The sequence below is a fragment of the Manis pentadactyla genome, chromosome 9, assembly GCF_030020395.1.
Source record: "Manis pentadactyla isolate mManPen7 chromosome 9, mManPen7.hap1, whole genome shotgun sequence".
In the NCBI taxonomy this organism is placed as follows: domain Eukaryota; kingdom Metazoa; phylum Chordata; class Mammalia; order Pholidota; family Manidae; genus Manis; species Manis pentadactyla.
The window spans coordinates 41966844-41990703 of NC_080027.1; the positions used below are offsets into that span (position 1 = coordinate 41966844).

General features: G+C 43.9%; 1 protein-coding gene across 3 annotated transcripts in view; it reads right to left on the reverse strand.

The window, feature by feature from the left end:
- The window catches only part of RNF121 (ring finger protein 121), a 104171-nt gene that overhangs the window by 5676 nt on the left and 74635 nt on the right, over positions 1 to 23860 (reverse strand). For all 3 annotated transcript variants that reach the window (XR_008999225.1, XM_036904242.2, XM_036904240.2), the window contains 5 exons: positions 18009 to 18163; positions 15234 to 15341; positions 12400 to 12520; positions 2325 to 2458; positions 1577 to 1678 (listed from right to left, as the gene is read on the reverse strand). Coding sequence is in view for 2 of the 3 variants with exons in the window: in XM_036904242.2 (XP_036760137.1) it covers positions 1577 to 1678; positions 2325 to 2458; positions 12400 to 12520; positions 15234 to 15341; positions 18009 to 18163 (620 nt within the window). In the remaining variant the exon portion in view is untranslated. The remainder of the gene's footprint in view (positions 1 to 1576; positions 1679 to 2324; positions 2459 to 12399; positions 12521 to 15233; positions 15342 to 18008; positions 18164 to 23860) is intronic.

A 23860-nucleotide genomic window follows, 5' to 3' on the forward strand; every position in this document is an offset into this window, starting at 1 on the left:
GAGTTGAGTGTGCCCACATCCTCCCTGGGTCTGCCCAGACTTACCAGCTGCTCCACAGAAAGCAGCCTACAAGGAAACGTACCTGCTTTCTAGAAAGCCCCGCCAGCCTCTCCATGTGGGAATGAAGGGCTAAACCAGAGAATGGGAGAAGAAGGGCAGAGGAGACCAGGGCAGAAGACAGGACAGACACAGGAGAGGGCCACAGAGGCAAAAGACCAGCCTGTAGAAACGGTGTCCGTGCACCACCTTCTCTCAGAAGGGCCTGCGCTGTGAGAGGACACAGCCTGTGCCTGCTGTGAGCACAACTGCAGCATCAGCAGCAGGGAGGCTGGGTGTGGGATCAGGCAACCCCAAAGGTTCTTGTAATGACCAAAACAAGATTTTCTAGGCCCAGGAGGGGGTGGACGCTAGGGATAGAGGCAGAAAGCAGCAGGGTTACAGAAAGAGGCTCGTCAGAGGGATAAGCCTGGGCAGAGGCTCTAAGGAATCCTCCCCAGGGGGCATTGAGCATCAGGCTCCACCCAGGCCAAGTGAACCCGGAGGTGAGTTTCCTTCCTTTTACTTTACAGTCACATGCAGGGCAAGACATCTAGAGAGGGAGCCTGGGGATCTAGCTCTGGGGAAAAGCTCAGGCTGAATCTCAGACTGTGGAGGAATGCCTCCAGAGGCATTGGGAAGAACAGCCCGGCCCAATAGCTGAGAACTAAGGAGAGCCCCAAGCCTCAGCTTGACCACGGAATTGCTTAAGTGTTCCTAAACTAGACCCTGTGAGGACCAAGCAAGGAACCTTAAAGGGGATAGGCCAGAGTCTCCCACTCAGGGACTATGGGAATGTGCTGGGAATAAAGTAGCTCAGCTAGTGTCTGGGGCCAGGGAACCCTAGCGCAGGGGGAAGGGGCCACTGAGAGGGGAGAGGGCAGAAAGCTGAGTCCCTGGATCCTAGAGAAAGTGAAGGGGGCCATTGAAGTGACTGGACACTTTCCAACAACCAGGCTGTGAGGAGGAAGAGGAGAGTGAAGGCAAAGTGGGGAGGGATGGCAGGGTAGAAAGTGGTACCTGAAGGAGCACAAGGCCTGTGTTCCAAGTGGATGGGAAGAGGAGCCTCCCCTGCACCCTGCAGGCCCTGCACGGGCCCAGAGCTGATCTCTGGCCTGCATGTCATAGGTAAGGCATCACCCATTAGTTGTGTAACCTTGAACAAGTTATTCAACCTCTCAACTGTTTCATTTCTAAAATGAGGATATTACTCCATGGTCATAAAGTTGTTAGAGAATCAAATGAAATAATACACGTAAAGCAGTAAATACAGTGCCAGGCACACAGTGACCAAGCAGTAAATGGCAACTGCAACTACTACCAATTTATCCTTTAGGGATCCAGAACTACGAAGAAGTTGGGCCGCGAATCCTGCCCCACATTCTAACCCCAACTTCCCTAGACCACGAGCCAAATGGAATGGTGGACACGAACCAGGTTGTGGGGAGGAAGGGCCCGAGGAGGACCCAAGTTCAGGGTCACACTGGCCAGGACTTTCTTCCCACTGCCCACTCCCGGCAAGAACCCAAACAAAGGATACGGGTTGCTGAACATCCTCTTGAGGTCTACCTTCTCTTTGCAGTAGGGACACGTCTGCTTCTTTCCAACAATGCACCAGCCGCGGATGCAGAACTCATGGAATCTGAGCACCACTCGTCAAGGGGAATGGTGGGCAGCCAGGCACTGCAGCCCCATGCCAGGCTGCCAGGTGCTCATGCACTTGCTCTGGAGAAAGGTTCAAATCCTGGCTTCACCTCTTAATAGCTATATAATGTTGGGCAAGTCCCTTCTCTCTGACCCTGCCCACTCATGTGTTAGGTGAGGATGACCTCTATCTTAGAGAGCTGTTATGGGGCATGATACATCAGGGAGGTGATACGTGGCACAGAGTGGGGGCTGAGTAGGTTCATGAGTATGAGAGGCATTACTCAGAGGGGTCTGACGCTAAAACTGAGGGATCCAGTTAGAGGATGCTCCTCCCCTGGGACTGATCCAATCTGGGGCAGCCTGGTAAAGCCTCAGGCTCCTTTCTGAGCCAGTCAGACGCTAAATACTCTTTCAGTAAGAGTGGTGCCCATCTGTGGGAAAGAGTGAAGAAGGCGGAAGTTTTCACTCCTGGGTCAGCTTCTCTTGTAGAGAACGTCACCCAAACGTGTGCCCCCTTGTGACCGACTCTCTACACTCAAAGGTCTGGACAGCACGCCGAGGGCATGACCAGCCGCTTCCCCCTCTGACTGGAGTGCACAGGTGGCAGGAGAGCTGTGGCCCAGGGGCTCCAGGCAGGATACACGTGATTGCAAGACAGCCTATACGTGTTCTCGATGATGCCCTCTTCGCTGACATCCACAAAGATCTGCTGCCCACACACGGCACATACACTGTCTGAAAGGTGTTTGGTAGGCATGCCCGACTCGCTGTAGAACTGGGAGAGAAGAGCAGGGGTGAAAGACAGGAAAGATGTGAGAGTCAGCCAAAGGGGAAAGGGACCACAGAGGCCTATCAGGTCTTCTAGAGGGGAGGCAAAGGGGCAGGGTGGGCCCCAGAGCTGGAGACCACCTTCAGTGCCAAACAGACCTCATCTTTACTGGGCAGATGGGGGGAAGGGACAGACCAGAGACGGATCAGGACAGCAGATCTAATCGGACTGAAGACTGGGCTGGGTCAGCATCAGGGACAAGGAGGATGGGAGGGAGGAGGACTCGGGGCTGGTGACAAGAAGCTGTGTCAGATAAGCAGACTCTGGTTCCATCAGAGATGGACAACATCTCTCTTCCAAGACTCAAGACAGTGGAATATCTGGTGCAACGCTGGTTTGGTGACGTGGGTATTCTCAGACACTCGTGGCAGCAGAAGAGGTCCAACCCTTTGGCACAGCATCTGGCATTATGTCTCAAACTGTCACACCCTTTAACCCATTAGCTTCACTTTAAGGAATGTAAAGAAGTAGAAATATCAAAAGAGCTTCAATGCATACAGATATTCATTTAAGCGTTATTTATAATTAGAGAAGCAGAGTTTGGCGATTTCTCAAAAATTTAAAAGGCAGAATTACCATATGACACAGTAGTTCCATTCTTAGATACACTCCCCTCAAAAAGGAAAACAGGAACTAACCACATACTTGTATTTCAGTGTTCAGAGCAGCACTATTCACAACAGCCCAAAGGTGGAAACAACCAGTGTCCATCAAGAGATTAAAGGATAAACAAAATGTGGTATATCCATACAATGGAAAATTATTCACTCATAAAAATAAGGAAGTTCTGATGCATGCCACAACAGCTTTGAAAACATTATGCTAAGTGAAGTCAGACACAAAAGGACAAATATTGTATGATTCCATTTATACAAAATATCTAGAATAGGCAAGTTTAAAGAGAGAAAAAGTAGATTAGAAAGGGGCTGAGGGTAGGAAATGGGCAGTTATTGCTTAATGGGCACAGAGTTTCTGTTTGGGATGATGAAAACTTTTGGAAATAGTGGGGATAGTTGCACAATGCTGTGAATGTAATTAATGCACTGAATTTACTTTAAATTGGCTAAAATGGTGATTTTATGTTAAAAGTATTTTACCATAATTAAAAAAAAAACAAGAACTGGAAATAATAAATGACTAACAACAGAAGAACACTTAAATAAATTATGGTACACATGTAAGGGAATAAAAAGGCAATGAATCAACTAAAGCTGCAGGTATAACAGTTATTGTCAAAACGATGGCACAAATTTGGAGGCACAGTATGACTGGTACCATATGTAAAGACAAGCCCAAATCCTACAAAGAAAAACAATCAGAATGTTCACACCAGTGATGTTTTGGTAGTAGGATTACAGGTGATTTTTTTTCTTTTGCCTACGAAAAGTAGGCAATTTCTCAAAAAGTACAGAAAATGTACTCAAATTTTCCTTAATGAATAAAACATTACTCTCAGATTAAAAATTGATTACCATAATTACAATGGATAACCAATTTCATGCTCCAAAAAGAAATTGCAAGTTTTGCTCCAATGATTCCAAGATTTGCTTTCCAACGATTCCTTGTGGCTCATTGTTAAACAAGTACATGACATTTCCCCCTCACCCCAAGGAAAAAAGATTTTAAATTTATTTGTTGAAATATTCTTAGACACATTGGTTTGTTCTTTTGTCTTAAAAACTGTGGTAAAACATACACGATAGAGAATTTACCATCTTAACTGTTTTAAATGTATAGTTCAGTAGCATTAAGTATATTCACATTGTTGTGCAACTAATCTCCAGAATTTTTATGCCTTGCAAAACTGTTTAATGGATATTTTAAAAAACCTTCAACATTTCTTATTACAATTTTATCTGTACCTGTAAGGCAGATTTAGTTTACTTAGACTTTCTGTATTTTCTTGAGTTTCCTTTGTTTTTTGTTTGTTTCCAAGCAATTATCTCCTGAAAAAGCCAAAACCCCAAAGCTGAGTGAGTGACAGCAGTGGAGAAGGAGAGGGCACACAGGTGCTGGGACAGAGAATCAGGGAGGATGACAACAGGTCACCTACAGCAGACACAGCTCTCGCTGCCAGAATGTCCACTTGACTCGGGGACGTCCCTTACTCCCAGCTGCCCTCCTGAGGAATGGACTCCCTCAGCGGTCAGAATGGCTCCCTGATCCCAACAGTCCTCAAGACTAGAAGGCAGAGATGCTACACTGCCCCAAGAATCCATGTATACAGAGCTTCCTGCCTTCACCCCTACCTCACCCTCTTGCAACGAACCATCTGTAAGGGCTCAAGGCAAGCCACTTACTATCACAGAACACCAGAGCAGCCCTCTCGTTGGGGAAAACAAAGCCCACACAAGGCAAGAAGCAAGTTGGGACCAGAACCCAGACCCCTCCGACTCCCACCCAAGTTATACCCAAGGCATTCCATTAACTTTTGCTGAATGTTAGCTTCAGGAAGGTCAGCTACTTAGCTCACTGAGGGCCAGTTATTCAAAAGTTTCTGATCTGTCTGTCTAGAATGTGAAGTGGAAAAGGATAAGCTAGAGTCAGAGGGCTGCAGCCTGTGGAAGCCCCACTAACTGTGCAACTCTCCAAAGCTAGCACTGGAGAATGTTCGTGTTGGGAGGGCCTCTGAGAAGCACCTCTCCAGAACTCAGCAGGCTATGGCTCTGCAATGTGTTCTGGCTTAGGGCTTCTAGGCACATCAACAGAACAGAGAGCGAAGAAACCAAGTGGTCTGTCCAGCTCTGCCTGAGTCCTCACGCCACTGCACAGCTCAGGAACACGACCACTCACACTGGCCCACAGCATTGGCTGTAAAAAGAAGCATGAGCATTCCAACTCAGGAGTGGGAAAGAGCTCAGGAAGAGCTTTACCTCCAGTATCCCAGGGTTCTGCCCCTGAACACTGGGGAAAAGGATGCAAGATCAAAGGGAACTTGGGTGGGGTGATGACAGCAAGGAAGTCTAGGCAAATGTCTGTTAGGCCTTTCATTTCTGGAGTTCTCCCCACAAGGCTAATGTGGCAACAGGTAGGGTCAAATCCCACAATATCTCAACAAAAGCATTAGGTAAGCCTGTCAAGTCAGGAAGGCCCCAGCAACCTATGGCTCACGGAAACCATGAGGAGGAGACTGCCTCAGGAGGTGCTGAGGCCGAGGTGGGCAAGGTACAGGGAGGCAGGTTTCAGTTTAACTTCAAAAGGCTAATAATCCCTCAGTGGAAGGGCTCAAGGGGCCATATGGCCTGCCAGGATTAGGCAGACCTAATTTCAATCCTCTGTCATTTACTATCTTGACACCCTTGAGCAGGCCACCAAACCCTTCCCTCCACCCATCAAAATACACTGGGCGCCTACTGAGTACCCGCCCCTGGATTTGGTCCTGGGGTGTAATGCTGGAAAAACACAGCCCTGGCCTCTGGCCTCATGAACCTACACCTAGGGGAGATACTTAAAATGATAATTACAATAAAGTAATAACTAATTCTTTAAAAAGCTAAAATAAGAATTATTAGAAAGGCAATAAAAGGGCTGTAAAAGGGGTTCCTTACTTAGCCTAGGTCCCCTGAGAAGGCTTCTTTGAGGGAGTGCCATTTTAGGCTGACAGACAGAGGTTGGGCTGGGAGTCAGCAAGACAAAGAAAGGCAGAAGTGGAAAGAGACCCTGGGGCAGGAAGGTGCTTTGGAGCACTTCAGAAACTGAAAGGAACCTAACTTGGCCAGAGTGACAAACAGGAAAGCAGTCATATCAGCCACATGAAGAATTTTGGACTTGAAATGGGAAGTCATCTAAAGGCTCTATTTAAGTAAGGATTAACATGATCAGACTCAAATTTTTAAAAGATCATTGTCTTCTGTGTGAAAAATAGGTCAGTGATGAGGCCAACATGGATTCAGAAAGACTAGCTAAGAGACGATAACAATTCTCCAAAAAGCAATAGATGATGGAAGCCTGTGGGTGCTAAGGCGATGGCTTGGGGTAATTTGATGGCAATGAAAACTGAGAGGAGTGGACATCCTGGTGAAGCCAAGTAGACAAATGAGTAGTAAAGGTCCAGAGCTCAGAAACAAGTTTTGAATCAGAGATATGGAAGCTTTGGAAAAAGAAACGGGAAACTTCTAGGTGAAAAGCAGAGAAGATGGCTTAGGTTTGAGCTCACAGGAACAGTAACTTTTAAGGAGATAGAAAGTTACCAGAGGAGACAGAAAATATCAAACACAAAGAAAACCAAGCCAGCATAATGTCACAAAAAGCCAAGGGGGAAAAAACCTTTTTTAAGAAGGAAGGAGTGGTTGAGTCAACTGTGCTGACAACTGCTGGATGAGAATTAGGTCACAGAATTAGTGACAGAGTCATGGTGATCTGAGTAGAAGCCACCTCGGAAGAATGATCTGAGGCCATAGTGAAATGGGCTAAGGAGTAAATGAAAGGCGATCAAAAGCAGACAGCGTCAAAGAAAGGATGTTTTTGAAAAAGAAGGGAAGAGAGTCCGGAAGAGAGGGAGAAGTTCAAGCCATGGGTAAGACAGGGAAGTCAGTAGCACACAGGGTCTCTAAGAAGGCAGGAGCATATGGAACCCAGGTGCAGGTAGGGCTGGCCTTTGACAGGAGAGAGGACACTTAATCCACTGTAACTGGAGGAAAGGAAGAGCTAGGTACAAACCTAAGTAGATTTGTAGATAGGATATCAGGAAATTATGGGAATTCCACTTTGGTTTCTAGTGTCTTGGGAAAAGAAGCAGCAAGTCATCTGCATGAAATGTGCTCTGCATGGAAAGTGGGAGAGTAAGCTCTTCCAGACGAAACAGGAAGAGTGCTCCTTTGTAGGGTGGGAATACTAGCCTGGGCCTCACATGGCTTTGGGAAGACTCACTGAGAAAAAATCCAGCACAGAGCTTGCATAGACTGGGTGCTCAGAAAACATGAGTTCCATTCCGCACCACTGAACACCACAGAAAATGTATGCCAAGTAAGCCTTGTGAGCTCTTCCAGACAGGTGAGGAAACCGACACCCAAGGAGGACAGCCTCACCCGAGGCCACAGAGAGCTGTTGGCAGAACCGAGCTGGAGCCTTGCCAGTTCAAGAGATGATTCGGAAATACCTGTGGAGACACTGACTAAAACACCCACTTCTCAGGGTTACAGCAGAGATGCCACGTCACAGAGTGGTCTGAGATGACTTCAGACAAGAGATGGCACTGAGAGAATTGGCATATACTCCTGACTTAGGATATACTCTTGACTTAGGATTCGTCTGTTCTGCTTGGGTTGATGAAGATAGGAGACAAACCCTGTAGGGCCCCTGTGCTCCATCCAGGCAATGACAGGCAGGCATGGGCAGTCTCACAGTTGGCGGTGCAGCACGGACAGGCTTGACCCGGGGTAGCAGTACTGTCACCCTCTCCACTGTTCGCCATGGGCTCAGCTACTCTGCAAAGTGCTTTCCAGCCACCCGTTGTTCCTTGCCACAGTTTATTAAGTCTGGTAATAGTATTACAGCTAAGAAAACAAGATCAGAGAGGCAAAGTAACTTGCTCCAGAGAATACAGCTAATTAAAAGTGGTTTATAACTTGAAACCAGGTCTGACCTAATCCCTAGCTCTTCCCACTACTTCAAGTCACATGAAAAGCATGAAAAGCAACTAGTCCTTCCCTGATGCTATCTGGGGCCATTGGGAATCCAGGAGGTAAATCTGGGGCACAGGAATTTGCTCAGAAGATACAAAAGTGTGAGACAGGACACATGGCCCAATGTAGCAGAGTCTTTTACTACCCTGCCTTCCCAATAACTCTCTCAGGAAAAAGCCCCAAAAAGCAGGCTTATTTCATAATCCCCCAAACCCCCACCCGTACCACTACATGACTTTTGGGTGTGAATGGAAACTATACTGACTGGCTGTCACAAGCTTATGATCTCACAGTGACCAGCTGGAAAAACAGACGCCATCCAAGATGCCATCCCTTGACTCAACTTAAGGAGAATTACTTTAGTTCACATCATAAATTTCTCCATGTAAGGCAAAACAAAGAGATATTCTACACTAAACAGAGTTGTGTACAGTAGTGACAAGGAATTGAGAATGCTTCTGAATACAATTGTAAAACCTCATGGTTTCATTTCCAGGCTCTGAAATTAATCAATCCCAGATCTTTTTAGGTCAAACCACTCTCAGAGGGAGACCATGAGATGACTGAGACCTAGATCTAGACCTGCTAGGCGGAAGAACTCCAAAATCAAGTATGACTCTCCAGGATAGAAGCTGTGATCATAGAATATACCAAAGACTGAAAAAAGGACTAGGACTAAAAATGTGGTGTATACCTACAATGAAACAGTGCTCAGCCTTAAAAAGGGAGGAAATTCTAGCCCAGGCCTCAACATGGGTGAACCTGGAGGACATTATGCTAAGTGAGACAAGCCAGTTACAAAGGACAAATACTGTGTGAGCCCACTTGTACGAGGCCCCTAGAGTGGTCAAACCCATAGACAGAGAGCAGAAGGGTGGTTGTCAGGGCTGGGGGGAGAGGGCACTGCCAAATTACAGGATTCTGGCTTCAAAGCCAGGGATATTCTTGAAATTCAGGTTGCTGTGGCTCAGGGGCCCAGGTGTTCCTGAGCAGACTAAGCCCACTTGATCGAAAACTTGGGCAGAAATGAGAGTCCGTCCTGGAATCCTCAGGGTTAGAAAGAACTGTAAAGGTCTTTTCCTTTATCCCATGTCGGGAGGCCCTTCCCTCACCTCTCTGCTGGGGCTCATCTGTTGGCACCCTGAGCCCCATCAGCAGGCTTGTCACTAAGTCTCAGCAATACTTGCTGTGGGAAACAATGAGTGAATGAACTCCTGGTAACTCACCCAGTACTGTCACAAGCCACCCTACTCTTCCTATGACCCACTCCCTGCCCTTGAGATGGGGACCTGAGTAAAAGCAAACTGCTTGTCTATAGTTAGCGTCAGAAAGGCCACATTCTGTAGGACAGCGATTTGATGGAGTGGCTCCTCTGACAGGGACAGGCATTCTTACAGTCAATCAGATGGGGAAGAGGTGGATCCTCATATATGATACCAGGTTCAGAAGGCTGGCCTGAGGCATTAAGGGGGCTGCAGACATACTTTTGTCAGGGACACAGGCTCTGCTCTAGGTCTGGACATTTGGAGGACAGTAGTTGTCCAGATGTGGATTCTAGGTGGGGGTGTTAAGATGGCCCACATTACACAGAAGCAGGCTGAGAACTGGATGAGGCAGGGTTGGGAAGCCCTGGAAAGCAGGAGGGCTCATGAGTCAGATTAACCTCATCCAAGTACTCATGGTTTACTTTCCTGCTATCATCCTTTAATAAAGTCTGATGTGACTGATCTTTATGTTCTTGGGCTAAGAGGCACAGAAGGTATATGGGCCCCAGACCATTAAAAAATGAGCATGGGGTGGTGGGGATAATGAGTGAGATCCCATAAAAGGAAGGGGAGTATGAGGGGTCAAGAGCTAGTGTTTGAGGCACTCTCCACCCTGAGAGAAATTCTCCCACTAGGTTTCTCGGTGAAGCTGGAATTTATCATTATTGGGGAATTACCTTATTATCATTATTAGGTATTATCATTTGTAATCACTGGAGCACCTAGTTCTACCCCAGCATGAAAAAGGCCCAACTAAATTCCCATTTTGGGGAGGCCAATGTAATGATTCCACCTCCTGAGAGAGAAGCTAACCTGCGGATCACTTCTGAGCTCAGATCTGTTTGGACAGAAGGGTTCTGTAAGATTGGTTATTAGTGACCCACCTGAGAGGATTAAGTCTATGCTTAAATTGGCAGTTTGAGATAAAGTTGGCAACAACCTGGGAAAATCAGGGAATTGGTCCTATAAAAATAGAATGAGAAGAAGAAATCACTAGAGGGTAAGAGAATACTGCTAAGAGTCACTCTGAAAAGCTAGCTATGCCATGGAAACAGTCTGAGTAAACAGCTGCTGTTGAAAGTGAACGTAATAATGAGACAATCTAGGGTCTGGGAAATCTTCTCCAGGCAGTGAGCTGTTTTTATAGGAAGATCTGTAGTCTTCACAAATAGATAACAGACAGTGAAATGCAGTGATAACAGAAGACGGTTGTTCTAACAAGAATCTAATGGATTGTCTATAAAGGGATCCAATGTACTCTCTTTTCAATTTGATTCTTTACAGGAAAAAGAAACTATCCCATCATACCAAGAAATAATGTCCTAGACTTAAAACCATACCTGACAAAAGTTACCCAAGGTATTCTGAGTATTCTGTTTAATCTGAATTGCCCTACACCTAGCAAGCTGTACCACAAATGAGATCAAGATAGCACTGACATACAAATTTGCACAGCAAACAGCCCCTGCCTGCAAAATTGCCTCAAACTCTTCAAGAGTTCCAGAGGTGCCTCACCTCAAGTCAGCACCTATCCTTTCCTGTTCTCAGTGGGTCTCCACTGCTGCCTGCTGCCTAAAAGCTAGGAGTGGTATCGATGCTCCAGGAGAACCTACTTCCCTGATACTCTCTTCAGTTTCTCTCCAAGCTGCCAAACCTTGATACAGCAAGAACTTCTGAATGTCCTCTGGTCCTCCTCCATCAGACAGAGCCACATGGATTTCAACACAGAATCAGAGAAATGTGATGTCCATTAAGCTTGGAATTATTCCTTCTTGGGGTGGGGTCTACTGGGATGCTACCATGATGGGGAGCACTTCTGTGTCGTTTACATAATTACAAAGAGACTGTATTATTTTTAAAAACAGCAAAACAACAAAGACATACTCCCATTATGAAAAAAAAAATAGGAATACTGACCTGGGTTTCTTAGATTGGCTGTTATTTTACACACATTTTAAGCTTGAAGACTCTCCCCATGGTTCCCACCCAGTTCTCTTGCAGCATTTCCCATCTCAGTGAAAAGTACACTACCTAAGGAGCTGCTTGGGTTAGAAACATCAGCTTTGATACCCACTTTTCTTTCATAATTCTTCAGTCTCCAGAACTAATGTACATGTAAATCTTATCAACCTTACCTCAAAATACATCTCAAATAATCCACTTGTCTCCCTTCCCATCATCTCTGTGCTAATCCAAGCTACCTGCATCTTGCCCAGACCACCACATTGTCTCTTTAATAATCATAAGTGGTCCACTCTAATCTGTGGACTCCTCTCTAGTCTGTTCTCTACCCAGCAGCCAGAATGATCTTTTCAAAGTGAAAATCTGATGATGTCATTTTCTATCTTAGCCTCCGAGTGTTTTGAGTATAAGAACTGTCATCTATCATTCGGCCTACAGGACTTTTTCTAGTTTAGTCTAAATACCCACACTTTCTCCCACTACAGAACTCTTAGACATTATTTTCTCTATCTGGTAACCATCTGACTTCCCACTTTGGTTAACTCCTACTCACTGTTCAAGTCAGCTCAATAGTTACTTCTTCAGGGATGCCATCTTTGAGCCAAAGACAAGGTCAAATGCCACAACTCTATTTGTTTATCGCATTATGAACCTTTCCTTCATAATATTCATTTAATTTGATATTTATTTGTGCTTATTATTTTAACACCATCTCTGTCATTAGAGAGTAAACTCTAACTGGGCAAGAGTCATGTGTATTTTAGCACACCTTCTTAATTCTAACAAATACACAGAGCCCAGGCACATCGAAAGTATTAAATAAATATTTGTTAAAGGAATGTTAACTTCCTGTAGGGTAAAGTGGTTCCTTTCTATAATGGCCCTAAGGTTAAAATACCAGAGTGGATCTGAGACCTGGCTTCCCAAATTCTAAGCAAGGAATCTCCAGATATATGCCACTCACATCTTGAAGGATTTTATATGGCTTATCTCTGGAGGTCGCAGGAGGCAGTATTAAGAGCCCAGGTGAACTCACCCCTATGGTGGATGCCATGTAGTCTGCACACATTTCTGCAAAGTCCCGCTCAAGAACTCCATAGTAGAGACCATAGAAGAGGAGAGAAATGCCAAAGTCCATAGCATCTTCTGGTTTGATCCTGTAGGGGAAGCAGCACAGCATGTGAGGCCTGCCTGGGGATGCAACTGCTTTGGACACCTACTCTGGCATACGTAAGGGGTGCCTGAAGGCGCTTCCAGGGCTAGAGCAAGTGTTGGCTAACTAAGACCAAATCGAGCCTGCTGCCTATGAGCACCACCTCAACAGGCCAGCACTGTGACAAAGCCAGGGTATCCCCTTCTGCCCCTCTTCCCTACTCTGTTCCAAGTGCCTGCCTCCTTCAACTGGCAAGCATGCCTTAAATTCGCCAAGGGCCCCCTCTGGTTGGCATCTGCATGTTGGGGACTCCACTAGACACCAAGCAGTGGAATTTCAATCTGGAAGTTGACAACTCACTGAATTGCCTCACCTCCAGCCAGCTGCCCAAGCTGAAATGGCTGAGCTCTCCAAAAAGAGGGAAGGATACACCAGGATCTGGGTGGCACTGGAGCAGAAGGGGAAAATGACCCCCGTTGTCACACACCCCATCAGCCCCCTCCTTCTGAGAATGTCTCATCTGATGGCAGGTGGACACAAAGTATGCCACCACCTGAGAGAGTCCATCCACCAAACAGGGTGGGGCGAGGGAGCAGTTTTCTCTCTTGTTATATAAGTACCTACATACTAGTCTAGATTTTGCCTTTTGTCTCACAAAGCCTAAAATATTTATTATTTGGCCCTTTACAGAAAAAGTTTACTAACCACAACTTTAGGGAAAAAAAGATGAAGCTAGTTAGTAAATACATACATTACCAGTTGCCATAAAATTTTAAGTTGCATTTATACCCATTCTATATCATGCATCAAAGTTAAACTTTGGTTCAAGTCTACTTATAAGAAGGACAAAGATCTTGCCAATATTGGGAGGTTTGTTTTAATAATTCCAAAGACCAATAATTTGCAACCATGAGTCTTTAAATGCTTATTATAGAAAACTACCTTTATTAAAATATTTGTACCAGGAACTGTATGTGTTCACTTAAAGTTGTAAATTATGTTATCTTAGAAAGTTGAATTTGCTCAATCTTGTAATATTTAACCCACAACTAGACATTGCAATCTTACACCAATTAACCTGATCAGTAGCATAAAAATGGTCAAGATTCTCAATTGTTTTCCTCCTTGTATAGTTTATGCAGAAAAAAACCACTGTAATTATCGAATAAGTATCTTTAAAACATACAGCAGAATCTTGATTTTTATGTTATTTAACCACACAGGTCTGGAAGATATCTGGAAGTTTCTTGGTTTCCTTTGATGGGATGTGTTAGACTCACTACTGATGAATTCCTGTGAACCACTCCTTCAGCCTGTATTACCCCTAGAAGAAAGAAATCCATGGGTGTCCTCTTGCTATATAAAGTAGGATTTATTCCTTTCTTTTTCAAAGAGATTCCCATCTACAGTGTACTAGGTCTGGGGAAGAGATTACTGGTCTCGAATTCAAATTTGAACCCTAATTCTCTAGTTTCATTGCACTGTCCTCATGATCCACAGACCACAGGCCCCATTACCTGAGCCAGGAAGCCACATTTCTGTTCTCTTCTGCCCTACTTATTCATTGTACCCTCCAGTATCAGAGTCCAGATTTCCAGGCTTCTGCCTTAATTGGGGGTGGGGGAACCTGTACACTGATAAAAAATCTTTTGGAAGGCTTATGACAATATGAAGCAACAGCCAGAACCCCACTCCTGGTAATGTATCCTTAGGAAGTAGTACAGCAATATTACCTGTGATCGAACTAAACTGCAAAACAACCTAAGTGCTCAACAATGGAGCAGGACTTAAATGTCCACAAGTTAACTTTCTAGAATGGTTTCCTTAGAAACGTAGATAAGAAGGAATGTCAGCTATGCTACAAAGCAACAATGTTCATATGTTATACATGACCGTACTGATATACTGTTATCTGGACTGGGAGATTCTTAAAACTGGGTATGTTCCTCGGGGAAGAAGGGGCTTCTGGGCCACCCATCTCAGCCCTGGCTCTACAGCAAAGACTCCTGCAGATGCTGCCTGCTGTTTCCTGCCTTGCAACCTTCTAGGTGGACCTGTTGCCAGGTGTGGCCAACTGTCCTGCCAGGTTTGATTATCAATCCCAGGTCAGCAAACTTTTTCTGTAAAGGACCAAACTAAATATTTTATGTTTGTGGTCCACACAGTCTCTTCCACAATTTTCAACCCTGCTGTTTTATTGCAAAAACAGCCACAGACAACGTGTAAATAAATGCATGCAACTGTGTTTCAGTACATTTTTTTCTTATTTTATAAAAACAAGAGGTAGACCAATTTGGCCCATAGGACGTAGTTTGCCAATTCCTAGTCTCTTTGAACGTAAGACCACTCAGGAAGAGTGGCTGTTACAATGAGTAGTACACACAAGGACAAGGAAATTTTTCAGTTGGAGTGATGGAGTTACGGGTGACTGGCTATAATATCGCCATCATTATGCTTACTTTTGTTATTATACTTTTCCACTAAAATGTAAGTTCTTCAAAAATACAGCCAACAGTTTGGGACTCTAATTTTGTATCATCCAGACATTCCTTTCTCTTTGACAGCACAAATCATGGAGGTCACACCTTCCCACCCCCACGGCCCCAGTCTCCTATCCTGGATGGCATGTCTACCTGGTTAATACCTAGAACTTGTCCCAGGAAAAAAAAATACATCTCACCAACCCCTCCTCCCCAAACACGAGCAAAGGTACTCACTTGAATAGTAAGTTAAGACCAAAGAGGGTAAACATGACAGCCATGTAGCCAACAATGCCAGTGGCATAGCTGATTTTATAGATTAGCAGGAACCACTTATAAACAAGCCTAGAGGAAAGAGAGAAAATTAGTATAGCTGAAACAAACTTTAGTTTGAGGGTCTGGACTACCAGAATCCCTTATTCTCACATCAATGGGGACATCATCAGGCTCTCTGCTTAAGACTTATTGAGCAACTTCAATTACTGTACAAAGCTGGTCCCTCCCTCAATTGCAGAAACACCTCCATACAGCAGGGAGCTAGTGCTTTGTATTTTCCTGGTCTCAGAACATGTGAAGAAGAAAGCCTTAAAAGGAAGGTTCATCCTCAAAGAGCACAGCTGACCTCAGACAGCTATGTCACCTCAAATTCAGGTTAGCTGGATAAGGAAGTGAAAACTAGGAACCACAGCTATGCTCAAAAGGGAACAGAGCAGAAAGGCTAGTTGTTACTGTCAGGAAAGAGAAGTCAATGGAGAATGAATCAAGAGGTAGACTTAATTATAGGCATTGTAACTGGGCATGGTTAATCTGAATACTGCTTTGTTCCTATCCACAGGCCGATAATGAAATGAATGATGTCTAATGAATTTGCTTCTGAAATGATTTTTCTTTCTCCCTGGAGAAGAAAGGATAAGGAAGGAGGCACTCAAAGAGTACCTGTGAATGGACATATGTACATGGCGGTGGTGGTAGGGTAGAGTCAGGTTATGCAGTGGAGGCGTACTCCTTAGCATCCAATGAAAACAGTGTGGACTCTGGTTGGTTAACCCTAGGTTCAGAGAGGAAAGAGAGTTCCCTGAATGCACCAGAGCCTTTTAAATGCCATGGAGATAGGTCCCCGATGCAAGGAGCCACTATTCTATGATGAGAGCTAATGGACAATTTAGCATTTTCTTGAGTAACCAGCACAAGCCTGCCTGGCTCCTGAGAGCCAACTAGGTTATTGTCAACCCTGCTGGGCCCCAGGGAGGAAGCTCAAGGTCCCTGCCCGTGCCTCCCTGCTATGGGTAAGCAAGGGGTAATGGCTTTTCTGGCTAAGGAAAGGTCCCAAACATCTTGTAGTACCTGCCCTCAAAGACCACAAAGAGCACTGATCAGTTGAAAGTGAGACACAGTGGAAAGGATGTGCAATTATAGTAGAATCTGGATTGAGTGAGTTTATTAGATGGGTAACCCCAGGTAAATCAAATCACCTAAGACAAGTTTACTTATTTGTAGAACAGGGGAAAACCATGCTCCCTTTCTCACTGGACTGTAGAGAGCCCATTTCTTGGTGTGTATAATACATACTCAATAACTGCCACATGAATAAACATGGGTGTTAATGAAAGCGCTTTGAAGCTGTAAAGCACTATCAATGTGAAAACCTTCCATGCTACAGACACATTTTCAGTCATTTTACCTAGAAGTGGACACTGTTTACTACTTGGTGATCTTAATATGTTTTATTTTACTTCTTATTATTACCCTATATGAGGCAGCAATTATTCTCACATTTTAAAGGATAAAGAATTCAAGGTTCAGAAGGATGAAGTCACGCAGGTCATATAATTAACAAGTGGCTAAGGTTTCCAATCCACATGCATCTTACTCCAGAGCCTGCCGTATGTATCTTCTATAATGGTTCTTAATGCAAACTATGTTACTTTAGAGAGGGGCTTCTGGATCACTGACTTCACTGTGAAGATAAATTTTACTTTGTACAATGAAATTCAGAGGGCTAAATAAAGGCTCACAGTAAAGTAAAACAGAAGAGGAATGGGAAGAAGAGCAACTTGCAACTTGGAAGACTTTGGATAGGGTAATCACAATTTTGAGGCTAGCCAGTTCCTCCGTTAGGCTCTGGCACTTACCAACTGCACTGAAACAGCTGCTTGCTCGTCCATCTCCTCCATTAAACCGAGCACTCCTTGAGGGCAGGGACCATGTCTTATCCAGCTCTGTATCCCCAGCACTCAGCACAGGGCCTGACATATAGCAGGTGCTTGTTGTATGAATGAATGAATGAGAAAACCTCTTTTTTTCTGTCAAGTACAGATATTAAATGACCTCACAAGCTGGCTGGGAGGATCAAACAAGAAATGCATTTAGATAAAATATAAAGAATTATACAGGCAGGAGCTGCTTTGTGACCCAAGAAGGAAGTACTGTTTGTTGGAAAATAGCATATTTGCTGAGATTCATTCATTCAACAAGTTAATAGAGTAGGCCGTTATGTGCCAGGCCCTGTGGTAGGGCCTGGATATACAGTAATAAACAGAATGGATGTGGTTCCTGATCTCATCGTTATAGCTTAGTGGCGGAGATAGACACTCAAAATAATATTTAGTTACAAATTGTGATAAGTTCTATGAAGGAAAACTACAAGGTATTATGAAAGAATAGAACAGAAAATCTAATTCAGAGAAGAGTTCACAGAAAAAAACATTTAAAATGAGGACACAATGATCACCAAGATTTGCTCACTTATTTTGTTTGCTTTTAATACACAGACCTTGTTGTATAAACCACAGGTAAGCTATAGGTTAAATATTTTGGGCTTTTAGCTGTGAATGGTGGGGCTGGGGGTAGGGGGAAGGGTGTAGGTCTCCCAATCAGCTTGTTTTGGTGAGGCTATGTGCAAAATGATCTTGGCAGACAAAAACTGCAATTTTTTTTCAGTTTAAACCCACCCTCTTCCCACACATCCCAACCTTCAGGAAACCTAGCTCTTCCCCACTACCTAACTCTCACCTTGGGGTGGTCTGTACTAGTGGTTTTCTGGTGGCTCGGAAGGTGACGAAGGCTGTGACAGCAGAGAACAAGGTCCAGATCACTAGGAATCTCCACCAGTGCAGCTTCACTGTGAAATAGAGGGGAACAACCCACATCTGAAAGAGGGTCACCATCTGAAACACAAACATAAGCACTTCAGCTCTAGCCAGCTCCCTCTGCAGCTCTACCCACAAGCCCAGAGTAGAGTACATCTGGTGTGTTCCATTTTAGCCTGACATTTCCAATTTTGGATGAAGGCACCTCCTAGTGATCTAAGTTAGAAACCAGGGACTATGCTTGATACCTCCCTCTCATCCCTCACCCAACAGTTTATTGTATATATTCTTTCCTTCCCATTTGAGCCCTTGCTATACCTTGCTTGGCTAACAACAATGGCCTCTTTGTTAAGTCTCCTTGCATTGTCTCCCCTTTCCATCTATCCTTCCCAGGAGCACTGGAGTGGTATCTCTAACACAGTCTTGAACATGTCATTCCCCTACTTAGAACCCGCTAATGGTCCCCTGCATATTGGATAAGATCCAACATCTTTAGACAAGCAGTCACCCCTGCCCCAATGCAGCCCCAAACTACTAATTCAAGGGCCCCTTTTCTACCACTTCCCATGCCTTTAATTAGGTTGTCCCTCTCAGGTGAAAACATCCTTCCCACCTGCCTTTCTCCCTGATGATAACACATCCAAGACACATGAAGGCTTCAGCTTCCTTTCCAGGCAGAATATCCTGACTTTCTAGTGCTCCAAAACATCATCTTTTCTCCCATCATGACAGTGTTTATCTAGAGTATGAGGCTGGAGTCAAATTTATTCTTTACCTGAAAGTAAGCTCCTTGAGAGCAGTGATTACTAGGTCATACTCATCTGTTTCCTCTATGCTAGGATACTGTGGCACATGACAGATCCCCAATAAATTTAGATAAATGGGAGGAAAGCAAGACTAGAACCCCAAGAGGGAAGCACATTTCTATTTTAAAGAGTGTCTATTTTACTTCTCCCTCCTTCAGATCTTTACCCTCAGACTTGTGAGCTGAAGAGTTCCAAATGTATAAAACAATTTGAAGTTTGGACTAATCAGCAGTCTGCTGCTCCCTAGTACCTCCTAGCTCCCTCTGCCCAGCTTTCACTAGATATCACTATTAGGTGAGTAGCAGGTGTAAAAAAAAAAAAAAAGATAATTAGCACTTAATGGAGGCTTTCTTCCTGATGTCATCAAATGAAATGAAAGAACATTAAAAAAAAGGGACAGGGGTGACTGCAAAGAAGAAAAATGATAATTTCCTGAAGTTCCACAGTAGAGAAAATGAGAAACTATTTGAGGATTTTTAGACTAGTACTGCCCAATCAAAACATATGCGAGTCATATATGTAATTTTGTTTTCTAGTAGCTACATTAAAAAAGGTAAAAAGAAACAAATTTTACATTTTATTTAACCCAACATACCCAAAACATTACCATTTCAACATGTACTCAATATTAAAATTACCTATGAAATATTTTACTTTTATTGTGCTAAGGCTTTGAAATCTGATATGTATTTTGTATTTATAATATATCCTAAAGAGACCAGTCACATTTCAAGTGCTCAGTAACCACAGAGAACTGGTGGCTACCATACTGGACAGTGTAGCTTACAGCATTTTTTCAATGCTCAGTTGTCTGTAGCTACTACTACAGACTGCTCTGTGGCAAGAAAAAGCCTAGTTTTTTAGTGTTATTGTACACACGTTAAAAAAAAAAAGAGAGAGAGAGATGGTGAGAAGAAAATGGTGAATAAAGCCACTTTGTTTTAGAGCTTCCAGTTCTGTGTGCCCACTGAAGCTGGCTGCTGGTCAGTGAACAGTGCAGCCTCAGTACCAATTCTTCTGTAGAGGAACCCCCAAGTGACTCCCTGAATGAAGCACTCTAAAATATGCTGGCCTGACATAAAACATGTGTAAGCACCGGATGTACTAACAAAAGGTTACCCATTAATGTTCCAGGTGTTATTCTAGGAGACATTGGGAGGAGCCCAGGAAAAGACATAACAAACACTGCAGATTATTTAAAGTAGCAGATATGGCAACCCAAGTCATGGTACTAAAGGGGAGTAGATGGAGGTGGGAGGTGGAAAAGAGTTGCAGGGTCCTTAGCCCTTATACTGTTTGCTTTAATAGGCTCATGGGGATGTTTACAAAACACAAGGCCCAGAGACTAGAGAAGAATTAAATCACACGACCTCACATTTGTCCTTTGAGAAAGAATAGGAATTCTAATCTCCTTCTGGCTTTTCCAAAACTTGGCTGTTGCATAAAAACCAGCCAGCCCTAAGTGCCCCTTTCCCATTCCCCACCAATCACTGACAGCATGTTCTCAAGGAGAATCTAGTCAAGACAGTTTTCTCTACATGAGCTGCAGCTCTGCATATTTTGGGTGTGGCAAGAGGCAGAGGACTCGGATTCTATTCTGGATTGAACAAAGATTTAATCAAGGGTTACTCTGGGCATCGGTGTAAAAAGAATGACAAATCTTGCCTCGTTTTCTAACATTCAGGCTTGAAACTTTAAAGGTGTAAAGCTCTCATAAGGTTGTATGGGTAAGGGAATTAATGCACTGAAATCTCTAGAACAGTGTCTAACAAGGTAAGCATTCAATGTAAGTAATGTAATAAATATAATGTACATATTCAATATAATAGCTCATTTAAATGAAAGTAATGTATATAAAATAAGCAACACAGTGCAAAATTCGTAATTCATGGCTTTACATGATCAAAACAGCATGAGGTCACATATTATAAAGACAAAGACTGCAAAGAGGCAATCAAAAATGAGCATGTTAAAAGTGGTGGGGTTACAGCAATTTCTTCATAATGTTTGTTTTTTCCAGGAAAAATAAATAATCTAAAAACATAAACCAAGGGTTTGAGACCACTTTTAGGTATCTCGGCACTCTCCAGCAGGGAGGATTGAAAGCCAGATTCTGTTCAGGGCCTCTTACCTGCTGGGGTCAGAGCCCAGTGTCTGCCAAGGGCCAGGACAGAAGGGCCCAGTGAACAGAATAGTCTATCATGGATGAAGTGGTAAGTAAAAAATGATAAGTTAATGATTTCACCTGGTTAATACCTTTATTTGTTTCTACTCTAGTATTCACTGGCATGTTGCTAATGAATTAAAGCTTCTTAATTAAGACATGAATTTTAATGCCTAGCTTGGCAATAAATGGCTGAAAATAATGCAAGATTCTCTGAACAATGGCAGAGACTCTGGTGCCATCTGGTGGCAACACTTTATGCAGACACACTTTTTTTTTTTTTTTTTTTGGTGTCGTTAATGTACAATTACTTGTACAACATTATGGTTACTAGACTCCCCCTATTATCAAGTCCCCCCCACATACCCCATTACAGTCACTGTCCATCAGCATAGTAAGATGCTATAGAATCATTACTTGTCTTCTCTGTATATACTATGCAGACACATTTGGTTCAATAGTTTGCTCAAGTACTTGTGCCTTATGCTGTGGAAGGCACAAAATAATGGGAAGCAATGGTTCTAACTTCTCTTCCAGGATTCTAAGCGATAAGACATAAACACATGGATTGGGCAGCTATGAAAATCAGGTACTGACATCAAAGTTCAGGGAGAGATGCAGCAGTGTGGGCAGGGATGATTGCCTGAAGAGGCAGAGTTCTGGCTGGTTCTGAAGGAGGCTTGGATTTGGCCAGGTGGAGGGGAAAAGTGAAACTCATTTATCCTTATTCCCCTGAATCTATGAACAGAATTTGAACTAGCCTGAAAAAGACTCACTGATTCAATCAGCAAACATTTACTGAGGGACAATCCCAGCTTCTCCCATCTGGAAGGTTAGAAATAGCAGTACCCCACTTTTATCTCCACGAGGCTACACAGTTGAGATGATGACGTTAGATGCTAACAATAAGAACTAGCCCATATCTAAATGAACTATCTTTGTTTTAGATTTTTTCATCTCTGAAATAAGAATTCATGGGAAGTGAGGAAAGAGTTCCCAGATCACAGCATTCCCAGGGCACCAGCTGCCTTGCCAGCTTGCTGATGCTGATGCTCAGTGCTTTTGACTTTCAGGATTCTCATCACTTCTGGGTCTCCCTCTGTTGTGGGGGCAGGGATCACTCACCATGCATGGCTGAAAAGGAATACTGAGGATGACATAAAAAGTACATGTCCAACTAGTGGAAAATCTAAGACTCACAACTAATAGAACAATCAGCTTGAAAAAAATGCTGATAAATAGGGGTCAACTGGAGGAAGGTGTCTGGGATATACTCCACAGCTCTGGTCAGTATTTTCATGAATGATAATCTGCTTACCACAGATAGCACAAAGTCTGGGAGGTGGGTAGGAGCAAGACGGTAAACATGGAAAATAGAAGCAGCAAGATCCAAATGAATAAAGCTTTTTCCTAGAGTTCCTCTAGCTCTAACATTATGAGCTGATAAGCTGAAGTGAAGAACCAAAACTATATGATGAAAGCTAAGCAACTACCCAGATTTGGAAGGGGAATGAGTGCCTTAATAGCAGCTCATATAAAATACATGCAGGGGTCTCAGCTGACCACAAACTGCCAGGCAATGTGTGAACAGGGCCTCAGCCAGAAAAGCCAAGGCAGCCTTATGCTGCTTAACCAGGAATACACCCAGAATGAAGGAGGCTGCAGTTGTCAGATGAATATCCATGCATTGGTGGGGCCCTCGGATTAAGTCTTGGGGCCATGCTGCACAGAGGACACTGACAAAGAGGCATGGCCATAAGGGAGCAGCCAGGGTTACAAAGGGTCTGAAAACCAAGTCACCTAAGGAACAGCTGGAGATGACTATAGAAGGCATGGCTGTTCCACCAGCTAGCCGAACATAATCCAGATGCCCAGAAAGCAGACATATTCAGGGTAGTTTCTGTGACCTAGTAAGACCCCACACACTGCTGAAATACTCTACAGAGCAGAAACTTGCTTGGCAATTCCCTCCTACCACACCCCTGGCAAATGGTCAACATTACCACATAAGCAAGCCTTCCACAGCTAACAGATGTGTTTGACAGTTCATCCCTGATACTGACCTAAAATATCTGCCTTCATGTCCTTTCTGCCTCTGGATCTCTTATCCTGCAGAGAGGCACAAAGTATACTTACTCTGTTTCTTATGACTACTCTCCTAATATCTAAGACTATGTCTTTTTTCACAAGTCTTCCCCTCTCCAGGCAAAGGAGTCAGTTGAACAGTCATTTAACAAACTTTTATTGAGCACTTATTAGACACCATGCTAAGGACTGGGGAATCCAGAGATCAAAAATGAAACCTCTTCAATAATTTAAGTCTACTGAGGAGAAACAAACAACTGTAACTTCGTGTGGTAAGGGCTATAATGCAGTAAGCCCCGGTGGCCAAGAAAATAGAGGCACTTCACTCAATGTGAGGGAACTAAGGGAGGCTTCCTCAAGAAAGCAACCTTTGATCGTGTCCTGATGGCCTTGCAGGTGGAGAAAGGCATCATGATGTGTGTTCAGGATGAGGGAACATAGTAATGCTCGAGGCAGTACAAGTTGTATTTGAAAGAGATGGGAGAAATGAGCCTAAAAAATAGGCAAGGCTCAGAGGAGGCTGATGTACGCATCACATTGAGAAGTTTTTATTATATTCTGAGAAGTCTGTCTTTCTCATGCAAAGTGGATTACCACCCTTTACCATCTTAGCGCAATCGAGCCACATCCTTGCAATCCTCTTACTGTCCTGATCTGAGAAAAATCTATAGTACTTTACAGATTTTCAGGTGTGAGATTTTGCCACTCATCCATACCAAG